We start from the raw sequence: 16,050 nt of genomic DNA on the forward strand, positions 1-16,050 counted from the left end.
ACAATTGTGAGTCACTCCCCCATTTTTGTCACTGTGGGGGCATACCCAGGACTCTGTGAGCTACTGCCCATGCCTTCTGTCCTTCTCTCCCTGTTAATAGATGCTGTGTACATGCATACATTGTTTATTCACGACTGGCAGCAAGTGAGAGAGAGTATTCCAACTGCCCCCACCGTGGTACACTGTGCCCCGTGGATGGGCCAGTGGGATATTCCAAGAAAAACAGGATTGTCCAACAAAATTTTGGGACAGTTGGGAGGTATGCATTTGTAGCTCAAGAGTAAATTTGTATAATTGTTTTCTAACTGTAAATGAGATCCAGTATGTTTAAATAAGTATTATTATATATAATGCAGAATATAATATAATACACAGCACACCATTTTTTAATTATAATTATAGGGGTATATTAAGTAATTGTTGATTTTGTGTTTGCCACTGAATTTTGGTCAATTTTGCATGTTGTACAATTACTAAAGGTAAAATTGACCTAAATTGATCAAAAATCAGTTAAGATTGATCAAAAATCAACCAGAATAGAAGCCTGGAAAAACATTCAATGTTTTCCGGTGTTCTTCATTCAAATCAGAAATATATTAACAGTCGTTTTGTAAAAATGTATAAACAATCAGCCAAAAATCGACAAAACAATAGACTAATAAATCAATTGCATTTTTCAGGTCTAAAATACATTCTATTGCCTAAATCTTTATTATGATGCCTATGAAAGGGATGATTAAATTAGTAAATTGCGCGTGCATATGCTTATAACTGTGCATGCATCAAAGTCTAATAGCGATGCTGCTCACAGTGTTTACCTTAATGCAGAGTGATTGACAATCAGGCATCATTTGTGGGCACTGAATGCAGCATGTTGTTGCCGTGTTTGGGTCTCTGTTCAGGCTACCATGCTTCTTGGTCGCTGATTTACTCAATCTGAGGAGTATCAAAGGGTCTGCATGTGTGCTGCAAATGTGTTCACAGTGACTGTGTATTTGCGATGGCTCTGGTTGGCAGCTGCGATTGCCATAGAACCCATCAATGAAACAAATGGCTCATGGGACACTCTGCAGGCACCCAAACATCAGAGATGTAAGCAAACCATTGCAGGCAACCCACATTTGGAGTTGATTGCAAAGCAGAAGTAGATTAACCACAGCAGTTTCTTGCATGTGGTATGTTTTGTCCGATAGAAAAGCAGCAGCTAGTGCTACTTGATTTTTCATTGATTTTTCAAGGTTTTTATGTCTATTTGTAGTGGATTTTGAATAAACTGAGTGACTGACTTTAGACCTAGCAAAAAAAAAAAAAAAATCAACCGACATCGTCACTGGGAAAAAAATTCTTCAAAATCATTAAAAAAATGTAATTTAAAAAAATAAGTTTATATGGGTTTTTGACCCTTGGACACCCTATCGATGTTGGTCAAGTTTTGATTGACTTTTAGTCAATATACCCCATAATGAAGAAATATCCTTTACTGTCCACTAATTCATCTCTTATACAATGTATGTTTCTCAAAAATGATTTGATGCTTTCTTGGAAAGTGTCCATAAAGGTTAACTATGATTAATCATATTTAGTACAAGCTTTTCAATAAAAAAAATTATATGAAAATCTTTCTTACTGTGGATATGTTGGCACACTCCCTAAAAATGAAAATCATCTATAGTACAGTTCACTATAATTTAATCAGACATTCAAAATTTTTGTCACAACCCAACTCCAGCTATCATTTAGGAGGAGATTTAGCAAATCTTGGAGAGAGATAAAGTGGGGAGAGAAAAAGTACTAACCAGCTTCTGTTATTTTTAGAAAAATGACAGGCGCAGATTGTTTTATTTTATCTCTCTCCAATGTATCTCCAAGATTTGATAAATCTCCCCCTTAGTCATAAACATTAGCCACCTTATATAACATATCCGAAATAATACAGCTGTGACAATGGTAATATTTGCAAAGTCTTATAATTTTTATCTTTCTAGTAAATGAAATTGTGTGCTGCAATAAAAGTAGTTTAAAATAAGAATAAGCTAACATAGCTTTGAATAGTAGTTTTAACCTTTTTAGCATGGAAAACAAGTATACTCTATGGGAATTAGTGTAACATTACAATAGCTTCCATGCTTTGTGTCTATAAAAGCTTTAATTAAGCTTAGCTTATCAGAGATTCTCATTGTTACTACCAGCTTTAGAAAATATCTAATAAGCAGATTTATAGAGCAATCACTGCAATGTATTCTAACAGATTATGGATAGCAGTTTAAAAACAGCCTTATCAAATCATATTAAAATTGTAATTTATGTCCCTACAGCTTTAATTTTCAGTAGGCCATTTCGCGTCTGGCATAACCATGATGATTGTTTTCTTTTGTATATTTGTACATTTTAGTTAGTTTGAGGGCTAAAATAAAGGTACTAAAATGTGACCTGATCCCAAACATAGTTTATTTAAAATTCAAAATGAAAAGCTTACCTAGACCAGATAAGATTGATTGCTCTCTCTATCTTAGCATAATTGTATTTCAGGTGAACATCAATTTACTTTAAGGGACATTTCTAAGTAGCATACCACATTATAAATAATTCATCATCCACTGCAGCCTGTAAAATGATTTCCCCAAAACAGATTTCCAGAGAATAAATGACTGCCATTGTTTTGTTTATTTTTAATGTTCTTTCTCTTTGTTTTTAAATTGGATAACATAGATTTGTTATTTATGGAAACTTGTCATATACTACTCACAAAGCCAAAATGTAGAAATGTATGTTGCTCAGTGTTAACACAAACTGAATAAATTAGTGAAAGTTCTCCTAATCAGTTAATAACAGCAGTGATTACGTTATAAACATCAAGAGTGATAGAAATTATTAGTAATTGCGCTTTTTTCCATTAAATCAAAGACTAACAGTTTTGTCAAAATGTATAAACATATATAAAAGTAGGTGTGTATGGGGTGAGCAAACAGCATCCAAAAAAATCTACGCAGTGGACACAAGTTTTTCACAGTATGTCAGCTTAAAAATACCCCAAAAGAACAGTCTCTATATGCCACTCCCTAAAAACATAAAGGGCGTCTGCTACCTCTTAAATGAGTTCTGCACTAGTACGAGTGCAGGATAAAGATTAAGGTTGTAAGTGATGGATACGATCTGAGCGACCAATGGTGGCCAGTTATGTGTTTTTATGTCTTTTTATATATAAAACATTTTTCTGTTCATAAATAAACCCCCTTCTTTTAAATAATAATAGCAGTCCTTTTTTATTCTTCTGCCACCATTGGTCGCTCAGATCGTATCCATCACTTACAATATATAAAAGTAGTTTAATAAAAATTAACAAAAAAACAGATGGAGCGCAGTTGAACAAATGGCTTGATTAGTGACCAATAAAATGAGGTGGGATTGCCTTTCAGTAATCATCCCTTTTTATCTAAGACTGGTACAAGATTATGCTTCATATGTTCTATTATCAACTCATAAAAATATAAAACATACCCCTTTTTACAAATTGAAATTGACTCGAGTTTATTTCATACTGAAATGCAATTATAGCAAATAAAAATGAAGTAATATACAATACAAGAAATAGTTGACAAGTAATTTGATTAAATTTTGTCTCCCACAAGTAATTGATATTTAGTTTTTCTATGTAACAACTACAAAGTATTTCTTTGCCTTTGGGTTGGAACTGAAAAACATAACTCACCAATGCATTTTGGGAAGGTTTCAAGGTATGTTGATTATTATGCAATTGCCTAATTATATATATATATATATATATATATTTTTTTTTTTTTTTCTTAAAGATCAATATATTTGATTGTTATCCAACAGCAAAATAAATTAAATCTGAATAATTGGTTACTAAGCTGATTCATAGATGTACTTTGGGTTCTAACTGCAAAAGGTTAAGAACCATTTACAGAGAAACATAGAATAGAAGTTAGCAAAGGGAGGATTCTCTTATTCTGTTTTTATTGACTATATTAATGTGAAATACCCAGACTAATATATGCATACATTTCTATTACAAGAATACAAAGTAATTCAATAAATTATTGCATATTATACCTTTTAATTATCCCTTGGCTATTTAAAAAAATACAGAATTTACAACCCTATACTATACTGTAAGTCCACTTTAAAAAAAAGAAATGCAAAACAAAACATCACGCTAAGTATGTATTTTATAAAATGTCCCCCTTTTGAGTAAATTTAACATCACTAGCTAATTGTTACTTCAACTACCTTGTGGTTCACAGTACATGGAAAAGTGAGAAATCACTGAGTCTAAATTATTTGTTTTATACAATGAGAACAACTGCATTAATTTTCTGTTGCAAGGGATGATTAAACAAAAGTAATTATGTAATTTTCATTCACAATTTGTTCTATACAATATATATTTACTAAGCTCTACAAAAATGTATATGTATTTTCAAAACTGCATTTACAATTTTGTTACCCTTAATCATAGTAAATTGAGGTAAAGGTTACTGCACACACAAACTATATAAATAGATATTTTGAAACTGTGTGTCTTTTCAGGATATTTTTTGGAGCAAACCAGCTTTCATGTAGATGATGCCACATGCCAGGACATATAGTTTTTAATTTTCTAGTGGCCTCTAGAAACAGCAGGTTTTATAGAACCATGGAAATCCCAAACCTCTTTTATGTATCATTTATCCTGATCATGGTTAGCATAAATAAAAATACATTAGTATTTACAATATATTGTGACGATTCCTTTAAGATTTTATTTTCCACATTTGTGCACAATAAAGTTCTAAAAATATATATGTGAAATTAATGTTTTAACTTACTTGCAGTCCTCTCTGAAATACTTTATGACCCATAAAATTAGCCAACATCCGAATTAAGGCTGCCCCCTGTGAATAAAAATAGATCAGTTAGTATTTAAGACCCAGTGACGATAATTCAGAATCATTGTTTTCAAAATATGCAGACACAGCTGCCTGATTTCCAAATGCTATATTCAGTAGATTGCTTTGAATGTTTTACCTGCAGCTATTTTAACAGAGCATAGTTTTATGTGACAACCATACTGCTAACTTAACCTATTTGTTTTAATGTAATGACTGAATGGTCATGTGAGCATTAATCTATTAAAACAATATATTTATTTGTGTTGCTTAGGCAAATAAGTTAAATAAGTTAAATTAATCTAGTGAAAATGTTAAGCTATATAGCAACCTGAGTATTTAGGATATGGAGCCCAAAGACGCATATTAAATATGAATGCAAAATAAACCTAAAGATCATCTTAAAGAGTACTGTTATTGTAACCAAATATACATGCTGCATTATCCATATTTTAGTCAAACTGCTGTGTTCCTTGCCTGTACTGCAGAAACTTATATTCATATGGATAAATCATATTACAAATATTATGCTCAGTACTAGCCTATACTTTTAACTGGAGCTTATTAGCAGGGAAGTACATGTTCACCACTGTAGGAAAGGAGTATCCAAGCAATGGTTAAGATAAAAAATAAAATAGCTTGCACTAGTTTCTATTATAACCAGGAGATCCCATGGTATAGTCAATTCCAGACTTTTATGCCAAATAAGTAAAAAAATTCAAATCGATAAACATTATATAGAAGACTACAATGCATATTCATCACTTTAAAACAAATGTATTGATCATTGCCAAAATGTGAAGAATAAAAATGGTCCATTACTGTGACAGCCCTAGAACAACCCACCTCTTCTATAGTGAGCAGGTCTTTATAATGGGTATACATTTAATCAGAATGCTCATTCTTGGGGAGGCACCTCTGGTAAACATTAAACACATACAGGAACACAACATGTCACAGTGTGTTGTATCGATGGACTTCATGATTCTCCACAGGAATTGTGAGTAATCGCTATAGACTGCAGAGACTGTCAAATATTGTTGAGTATCGCACAAATCTATCTTATTGTGTTTTTAATTCTCACATGCCATCAGGAGGACCCTGGTAAATATCAGCATACCTAGGACTACAAAATAAATGGGAACAGCAGGGTCTAGAGGCCTCAGGATACTATGAGAAAACCAGATGCCAGTGTGCTTAAAACATGTGTTGCATCAGAAATGCATAGACAAAGTTAAAATGGGGAGGGTCCCCCTCATAACACTCCTTATTAATTAACATTGGTCCTTAATGGAAACAAAGAGATTCTTGGTGAAAATGGAGAGAAATTACAGTACATCAGCCAGAACTTGAGGTGTGGAGTACTGTCTTCCCTCAGGAACACTGTGTGGGTAAGTCACAACTAGGGTGGTACTGGTTAAGGAGTTTTTTCTGTTATTCTACCATATTGTATTATTATCTTAACATATAATGAAGATACTGTTATATATTTATTCTTGTCTGTTTTCCGTTGTTAGTGTTTCCCATTTATCTAGTAAGCCCTGTACCACCCAGAAAGCACAACAATTTTCCCTGTTGTGATTGGCTATCATGATGTTAGAAATTGGTTTGTATCTTTAAAAATGTAAGATGTGTTTTAATGTCCACTAGCTTTAAGCTGGCACAGAATTTAGCAGCGGATGGGCAGTATTTCCTTGTAAATGTACCATCTTTATGTCACAAGCCGCCGAATGGCTTCTGCCCCCCATGAGTCCTGGTTATTGCCTGGCAACGTAAAGGCAGCACACGGATGAATGAGCCATGGCAAAGAAGAGTCAAGAACAAGCCGAGTCATACACTGGAGAATACACAATCAGAAATCTCAAAGTCATTGATGCATACCTGTGAGCCTAATAATAAGGCAGCTTGAATTGAATTTAGAAAGTGAAACCTTTTTTGGAAAGCATGTTAGTTTTATGTCATCAGTTATATTACTGTAGAGCAGTGGTTTCCAACCTCAGTCCTCAAGTACCCCCAACAGTTCATGTTTTCCAGGTCACCTAGTAGTTGAACAGGTGTATTCATTACTCGCTGGCACATTTGAAAAGACCCACAGGTGGAGCTAATTATTTCACTTGCAATCCTTTGAGGAGACCTGGAAAATATGAACTGTTGGGGGTAATTGAGGACCTTGGTTGGGAACTACTGCTGTAGAGGAATGCTGTGTTCATGCCCTTATAGGAAAGGGGAGTAGTGCCAACAAGACAGTTATTGCAGAGCATGCAGAAGCAGCATGAAGTCTAGCAAGAACAGACCCAGTGAGCACATCAAGCATGCCATGTGCACAATATCATGACAATAGAAAATGGTGTGTGGAATAGTTAGATTTTATTTATTTACTTTTACAGCACGTAAAACTTTCATAGACACTAGAAACTTGTTTTACTGCTGTCAAAGTCAGAAAAATATCTCTATACACACTACCATATTTGCACCTCACACAGGTCCGTGCTGCGCATGCGTACGCTCTCCCGTACGTGCGCATACTCACAGTCGCGGGCACCCGCAGGCGCATGGTATGCGTATTTACGGTAGAGTTTATGCGATTGTAGCGTGCGACTCAATCATTACATATTTTCACTAATAATGTATTTTGTAGATCATGGTCCCTTTGATAGATTCTGAAAGTTTGGTTAATATAGAATGTTTATGAACAGAGGAATCCCTCTTTGTATGATACGAAGGGTCAGACAGGAGTAATACAGTGGTGTTTAGTATCCATCGGAAGAATATTTAATTAGAAATATTCCGGTGTTGGTTTGAAACAGATCAATCGCTCGTGCGAATAGTTATGGACATAAGAAGTTTATGAACATTTACTTTATTTGCACTTTATTACCCATGCGGCGGGAAACCCAGTTTCCCTCCCACCTGAGCAGTTGGAAATAGTCACAGCCCACCTGTATGAATCAACCTATGACCTTTTGTTATAATGCGAAGCCGAATTCCTGTGTCCAATGAACAATGAGATTGTAGGGACCATTGAATTGTATTGTGTGTGGGGCATAAATAGGCAGGCCGACCGTATCCAGTTCACTCTCTTCAACGGTTCTCATTGCTGATAATCGGGAGCTGGATATCGAGGCGCATGCGATCGTTCCCCTTGTGCGTAAGTTTTCTCCGTAATCATATTGTCTTACTGTGAGCCATCTATCTCTCTCTCTCCATCTCTCTCTCTCTCTACTCTTTCTCTCGTATTTTCCTTTAATTGTATTGTACTGTATTTCCTGTGTAGTTTATCTGGTTAGTTGGTTTATGTTATATTGTAGTGTATGCTTTGTACTGTGATTCTTTTTGCAAGTATAATAGTTATAATACATATAATAGGTTTCGGACCCTAAGCCCAGGTATCTGTGTATTCTTTATAAGGGTTAAGTATTCTCTGAGCGTCGGTGACGCTCAAGCAGCTTTGTAGTTAATCAGGTTACACCAGGTTGCACTTACACTCTGTCTCTACACTAAGGTATACTGTGTATCTCACTGTTAAAGGTATAGATATAAAGGTTTAAACGTTGTAAGCGTCTGCACCGCTGGTGATCTCCTCGTGGTCCCGAGCGTCCGCTACGCTATAGCGAATCATTACGTTAGTCGGCAGCCAATAGTGTGCCTGCCTGTGATCACTGGGCCGTAAGCGAACGTGACGCTTGAGCGTCTCGACTACGGTTGAGCGATCGCTACACAATTTGCGTACCCTTACGGTACTTCTTACGTAGATAGCGTACAGTGTTCTTAGACCTCTTAAAGTGATTTATATACGATAAATATTCAGCTTTATCAATTGGCGGCTCGTCCTGTCCTTCACATATCTGCACTAGGTAGATCAGCAGACATTATCCCTCAGCAAAGGGCGGGAGGTTGTCTCGTAGTGCTGACGGGATAAGCGTCTGCTTCGCTTAAGTAAAGAGTGCTGAAGGAATCCGGGAACCGGAGGTAAGAACAAAACGCTAGTGTCTTTTAAAACTGTTTATTTTTCTGTCTTGCGTACACACGCACGCACACATATATATATCTGCATTTCTTTTTCTTTTTCATTTTCGTATATCACTCTCCTGTCTGCCAGTTTTTATAGTTGATAGAAGTGCTAAAAGAGAGTTGCCGTTATTTCATAGTTTAAGAGTAAAGGTAATATAGTTAAAAGATAGACAAACACACAGTTTCGCCTGGGAGATAAGGCGAAGTCAGTGTGGTTGTGTGGTAGATGATCAAGGATCATCTACATTGATAAAAGTATAAATTTGTGTTACGGTGGATCTTTGCTTTGCGTATACGTGTCTCTAACAAAGACTTGCGTACGCAATCCAAAGGCCGACGCACGCAGCGTATATTACGCAACGGAGCGTCCGGTTACGCCCACGTAGCTCAAGTCACGATAAATTGATTTTTAACGCAAAGCGATAAATAACGCGAGGCGAGAAATAACGCAAGTCTATTTTTGGGTGTCCGAAATTTTAATTAACAGATCCTGCTCCTAATTGGTAACACACCTGATCTGAAGAAAAATTTCTGCGCAGAAATAGAAATAGAAAACAAAAGTGTACATGTGATGAGTGAGTGTTTTTACAATTTTTAAAGGTTGAACCACAAGAAAAGTCGAGTACTCGTGAGGTACATGCGTGTAAGTGACGTGCACGGTGGCTAGGGAGGCATCTCTGGTTAAATATACAATTTTGAGCATTAGAGTATAGCAGACCAGGAGGTCATACTGTAACAAGACCAGGAGGTCGTACTGTAACAAGACCAGGAGGTCATAACAGACCAGGAGGTCCAGGTACAGCCGACAAGGAAGTCCGCTATACAGTTCACAGGCACAACACTGAAAAGGGTTGGTGCAACACCCATATAGGCCATATAAGCTCTGGCTGAAGGAATTCGCAGTCGTAAGTTTCGATTCCATTGGTCTTTCCGTACATAAGCTTAGTTGTTTGTGTACTGAACGACTGGACCGCACGTAAGTGTGTGCAGTAGTTAGTAATCTGACCTAATACCATTAGAGTAAAGGGGTCACAAACGCTATCTGTACACTCTAACGTGATTTGTGTAATTTTTTTATTTTAAGGGAAGTTCGCTGCTCACTCAGGAACTATCCAGCAACCAATAGTTACTGGAAAGAGTAAGTGTTCTTCGGATAACCCTCGCAGGTTCCAGTAAATAGAGGTTCAGGTCGCAGGGGCCCTAGGTCGAGTACGCCAGCACCATATCGGTGTGATCAGGTCGTATTGGTCGGCGTGGGCGAGTGAGTGGGGTACTCGGTAAACCGCCACCGTCAGCCTATTGTTGGCATTTGGTTTTTCGTAAGGGTTGGCTAAATAAAGCAACACTTTCGAACTATGGGGGCCACTTGTTCAGGTAGGGGGCGATCAACCTCGGTTCGGGTTGATTCAGTGGTCCGACCAATTGGGTCGGCCAGGTATATAATGTGTGAGAAATATGGAAGTCACACAGAAACTTTATGTGATGAATGGGAGAGAATGACGGTACAAGATGGGGAGAAGTTCCCAAGAATAGGTAGCTTCAGCTCAGAAGTGTTACAAAATTTAAGGAGGAGGATATGTCTCATAAAATCAACAAAGAGACAAATCAAACATTATGATTATTTGCAGTTATGGCAACAGGAAAATGAATTACAAAGAGATTTAATTGACTTTTCTGACTCTTATCTTGAGAGGAGAGACATGGCAACAGGGAGGATTGTGGTTGCGGAGAAAAGCACAGGGGTGAACAATAAAAACGCTCTTAGCAACTGTAGTATAGATAATGAGAATAAGTGTAATAAATGTAACAATGATTATTGTAATACTGTTGAATGTACAACTATTAACCTATGCAAGTTGCATCCCATGTCAAACTTCCCTCAGGAATACCAACAAGAAAGTGAGTCCAGAACGATGTCGGCACCCCTTCCAACAACCATCACACAAGACATCCAGGTGGACGCGACCAAATTGGTAAAGGCAATAATCAAACCCCCTAACGGAGGGTCAGGTGAGGTCGTGTCCACAGGTACGTACAATGTTTCATATCACGCACATACAGATGTACCACATATTGTAAGACCAACACAAGATGATGTAGCTGAGTTTGATCCGGTCAGGGTGATTGCAGTCCCCAATGGGAAGACTGACGATCAGGGAATCATTCCCGTCAAGGACAGTGCAATGCGCTGTCTCTGGTCTAGGACCGAATTAGGATCAATTATGTCTGAATTTCCCGACCCTAGGAAAAATCTAGTAGCCTGTCAAAGATTTATTAAAGAATTAGGAAACTCCACAGAACCCACCAACAAAGATTGGCGGATAGTGCTGAGGGTATGTTTGCCCTCCAGTGTTGATCCTGCGAAATTTATTGCTGATTGTAAATTAGACACGGAGGTACCTTGGACGGAGGAACACAATCAGGAATGTATTAAGCAGATCAACCGACGGTTAGAGGTATATTTCCCAGCCATTGTCGAGTGGAACAAAATTTTCTCCATAAGACAAAACGAAAGGGAAAGTACTTCTAATTATTTCCACCGGGCATTGCAGGACCTGACTAGGTATACGGGTATAGAAAACATTGAAACAAGCACACCGCACAGAGAAGCAGCAGTATATGTGCTAATGAATGGTTTAAAGGATGAATTAAGTACAAGGGTACAGACCACCAACCCAGACTGGAAAGATATCTCGGTGGCCGCATTAAGAGAGGCCATCATTAATCATGATCAGAACATCACCAGATACAGAGAGTCACTAAGTAACAAGTTAATGTCAACAAGTATACAGGCCCTAACCACAAGCCCACCCCAACAAAAGCCCCACACCACTGCGAAAAATTCAAAAATGGAAGTCTGTTATAATTGCCAGAAGGAAGGTCATTATGCAAGAGATTGCAGGTCTAGAAGCACACACAAGGTATATGCACCCCCTAGACAACAACATAACCAGAATATCCAAGGAAGCAGGGAGGTACAGGGAAAGCGGTTGAGGGTGATGAGCATCCAAGCGTTTGAGGAGGCATCAAACCAGCCAAGACTCCATTGCACTAGCACATGGAGAAAGCCAAGGATTTGTTACCATTGTAGAAGAGAAGGGCATTATGCCAGCAACTGTAATAACCCACATAAAGTCAGACCCCCTAGACATGAAAATGAGCAAAAGTTATGACACACCAAATTATAATCAGGGATCATATAGGAAGGATTTTGGGCCACACCCATAATATATAGTCAGGAAAGGTGATCATTAGGACTGATGGTAAGCCTGAGGTAACGGTTAATAAATTGGGAGGTCATTCACTGAAAGACACAGGAATGACCAGGTGAAACGTTGTAAATGTATCTGTGAAATGTTTTTTTTTCTCTCTCTCTCTATCCCCATCTCTGACGAGTATTGGTAAGAATTCACACATTGCCTATCCACTTGGTCCTTGCAGAAGTCTACCAAACCCCAGCATGACCTCCGCCACAATGTATTTCTGGCCAGATACAGACAGTGGAGTAATGCAGGTGCTGGTGGGGAGGGACTGCTCAAGGAGACCATTAGACACGTAGATATGACAGCCTGATAATCTGACAATGTTTTCCTAATGCTGAACAATGTTTTAAAAAAAATGCTTTGATTCGCTTTTCCTATTGATGGTTAATGTCGAGTTATGTAATATATATATGCATATGAATTGTTCTCTATCTCTTTTGTTTTTTTTCTGTTTTCTCTCTCTTCTCACTCATGTTTTCATGGTTTAAAGATGGTATGTCACCCCTCAGTTGGACCAATGGTAATGCCAGATTTTTGCTCCTTACAGAAAGATCGCCGGTTAGGAAGGAATATTGCATCACCAGAATGTTCGTTTGGAAGACTGAGAGACAGCACCTTTGAGAGGACAGCAGAACAAGAAGAACAACAAGACGAGAGAACTTATTATCGTAACAAGTTCTCTCCCCCTCAAACTGATTTCTTATACCCCCTTTACAAATTTCTTCTTTTCTCCTCCTGTAAGATGGACTTGCCCCAAGAGACTGTGATATGGATTTTCCTGTTGACCATGATGTTGACCAGAACAGTCTGTTTCGGTGAGAGTACCAGGGAGGTCGAGAAAGGATCCAGAAAGGTCCTGATGACTGAGACGGAGGTGTAAATTTCCAATAGCAACCCAATCACCAAGCAAAGGCGAGTACCGGGCACGATCTAACAACCATGTTATTTGTAAACAATTGTGAAGGATTGTTAGTTCAAAAAGAAAACTGTATCTGTAGGCTCTGTGACAATGGTTGAGGATGGATGCATAAAGGAATGCCAATCCAGTTTTAATATCCATATGGACCGGCATCCATTGAGTGACTATCACTCCTTAGTGGGTAATGTGTTAAACAAAACAGATTGTTGGGTATGCTCTCAAGTACCTCAAGGTCATAGCAAATCAGGGCTAGTACCATTTCCATTAACGATAGGGGAGGTACTTGAGTTAAATGGTGGGAGACCGTTGGACAGGAGGTTTAATATCTCCAGCCCTCCTAGTTTGAAGCTCCACCAATACCATGTGGATAGGTCCCTATTATGTTTCAACATCTCCAATCCCAGAAAGCCGGGAAATTGGGAAGTGTCATGGAGTAACCACACCATGACCTTTTCGCATAGAGCAGATAGAATGCCTACAGATACAGAGCTTGTACGCCACATAGCCAGTAGAGGAAAATCTTTCCAGTATAGGTACACCTTAGGAAATAGGATTATGAGAGTTGGAGAAGTATCACCAGGATACTGTGCACATATCGTACAACCTGATACGTGTATTAAGCAGATGGAAGAATTAGGGTTAGGAGATTTCACCTGGAAGGTGTGTAATATGGTTATGTCCTTCTCCGTCCCATATGTTCTCCCCGATGATGCATATTTCATATGCGGGAGAAAGGCGTACAAGTGGCTTGCCCCAAACTCTGAAGGATTGTGTTATATTGGAAAAGTATTGCCTGAAGTAATGACTGTAACACATGATAAAATGAAAGACATACATCGTGGTGCCCAAGCTCCTTATACTCACACCCACTACGAGCACGTTGTTAAAAGGCACCTGATAGAGAAGACAGAGCATCCGGCCTCTGATCTGATAAGTGAATCCACCGGGATTCAATTCTTAATCGCGTTAGATTTCACCCGCACTGCTAGAGGAGTGCTAAATTATAAATACATATCGGCGCTCGCAAATTTGTTAGACAATATCACTGAAATGTATGATTACACGTTTAGATATACGGGAAGGGAACTTCAAGCTTATAAAACAGAACTGGTGCAGCATAGAATGGTTCTTAATTACCTCACAGCAGTGACAGGCGGATATTGTGTTACATTGGCAACACAGTACGGCGTGAAGTGTTGCACGTATATCACGAATAGCACCGAGGATCCGGTCGAGGTCATAGACCAAAAGATGGACGATATTCTCCAATTGAAGTGGGAATTTCGCCGAAAACACAATCTCACTCTTGCTGCTGTAGGTAATGAGCTGACTGGTTGGGTGTCATGGTTGAACCCGCGAAATTGGTTCTCCGGTTTGGGAGACTGGGCTCAAGGAGTCATAATGGATGTTGGGAAGTTTCTCCTATGTATCTTAGGTGTTATCATAACGATCGGTTTGATATTTAGATGCGGTCAGGCTTTAATGAGGTGCAATCGTCGTACTAAGGTAATGAGTTTGAGGAGTGAGGAAACTGTAATTAACCAGGATTTGATTTATGACCCAATGATAGAAACAATGATGTGATGAAAATGCGATTTCTACGGTCCGTTTCTTTCACCTGTTTTTCTGGTTTTTCTCCAAGATAACAAGACCCCCTTGGACGAGGAAGTTGATGAGACGCTATACAGACAACGGATGGACCAAAGAAGGAGTTTTGACCACTTGAGATATGGACATTTGATGAACTTTGCCATGGATCCCCAGTTTCCCTAGAATTCTTAAAATTACGCTAGCCCAACATTTTTTGTAAATCTAATGGCATTGACAAAGCTTATTGCTCACGCCTAATGAGCAAAACAGCGCAAAGAAGACGACTTTCAACTGATACCGAACAAAACTTCAACCGACAGATGTACATTAACCTGACATAGAATACCACCGCATTTACCGTAATTATGTCTTTTCTTCATTTCTACAACCCTCAGGTAATGACACACATAGTATAGGGAATACAGGCACAGATATCAGCAATCACATATTCCCCCATTCATGTATCATCAACTAAAATGTGCTCCCCATTTTGTTCAAAATCCGAAAAGAGCTCGGTAAAGTTTGACAGCCCATCCACAGACCCGTACCACGGGATAAGAAGGAATTCAAATGTATACTTCGCAATACCTCGAAGCTTGATTTACAACACGTACGGCACGATGATACATGACCCCCCCAAACATGGACTCATACACACATGCTTCTGCTATCACACTAGGTCATACCCTCTTCACACCTACTCCTCTCTCCTCCCTCACCCAACCATGGAAATGAATTAACCCCTGACATATATTTTTCTCCTTTTGAAATGTTTTAGAAGGTGGCAGTTATTATTGACTGCCAAAGGGTGGACTGTCAAAGTCAGAAAAATATCTCTATACACACTACCATATTTGCACCTCACACAGGTCCGTGCTGCGCATGCGTACGCTCTCCCGTACGTGCGCATACTCACAGTCGCGGGCACCCGCAGGCGCATGGTATGCGTATTTACGGTAGAGTTTATGCGATTGTAGCGTGCGACTCAATCATTACATATTTTCACTAATAATGTATTTTGTAGATCATGGTCCCTTTGATAGATTCTGAAAGTTTGGTTAATATAGAATGTTTATGAACAGAGGAATCCCTCTTTGTATGATACGAAGGGTCAGACAGGAGTAATACAGTGGTGTTTAGTATCCATCGGAAGAATATTTAATTAGAAATATTCCGGTGTTGGTTTGAAACAGATCAATCGCTCGTGCGAATAGTTATGGACATAAGAAGTTTATGAACATTTACTTTATTTGCACTTTATTACCCATGCGGCGGGAAACCCAGTTTCCCTCCCACCTGAGCAGTTGGAAATAGTCACAGCCCACCTGTATGAATCAACCTATGACCTTTTGTTATAATGCGAAGCCGAATTCCTGTG

General features: G+C 38.5%; 1 protein-coding gene across 1 annotated transcript in view; it reads right to left on the reverse strand.

Annotated features, from left to right (window-relative positions):
• The window catches only part of TRHDE (thyrotropin releasing hormone degrading enzyme), a 992,175-nt gene that overhangs the window by 318,759 nt on the left and 657,366 nt on the right, over positions 1–16,050 (reverse strand). The window contains exon 7 of the mRNA XM_063927453.1: positions 4,830–4,895. Within this exon, the coding sequence (XP_063783523.1) occupies positions 4,830–4,895 (66 nt within the window). The remainder of the gene's footprint in view (positions 1–4,829; positions 4,896–16,050) is intronic.

This window comes from Pseudophryne corroboree, chromosome 6 (assembly GCF_028390025.1).
Source record: "Pseudophryne corroboree isolate aPseCor3 chromosome 6, aPseCor3.hap2, whole genome shotgun sequence".
Lineage (NCBI taxonomy): Eukaryota > Metazoa > Chordata > Amphibia > Anura > Myobatrachidae > Pseudophryne > Pseudophryne corroboree.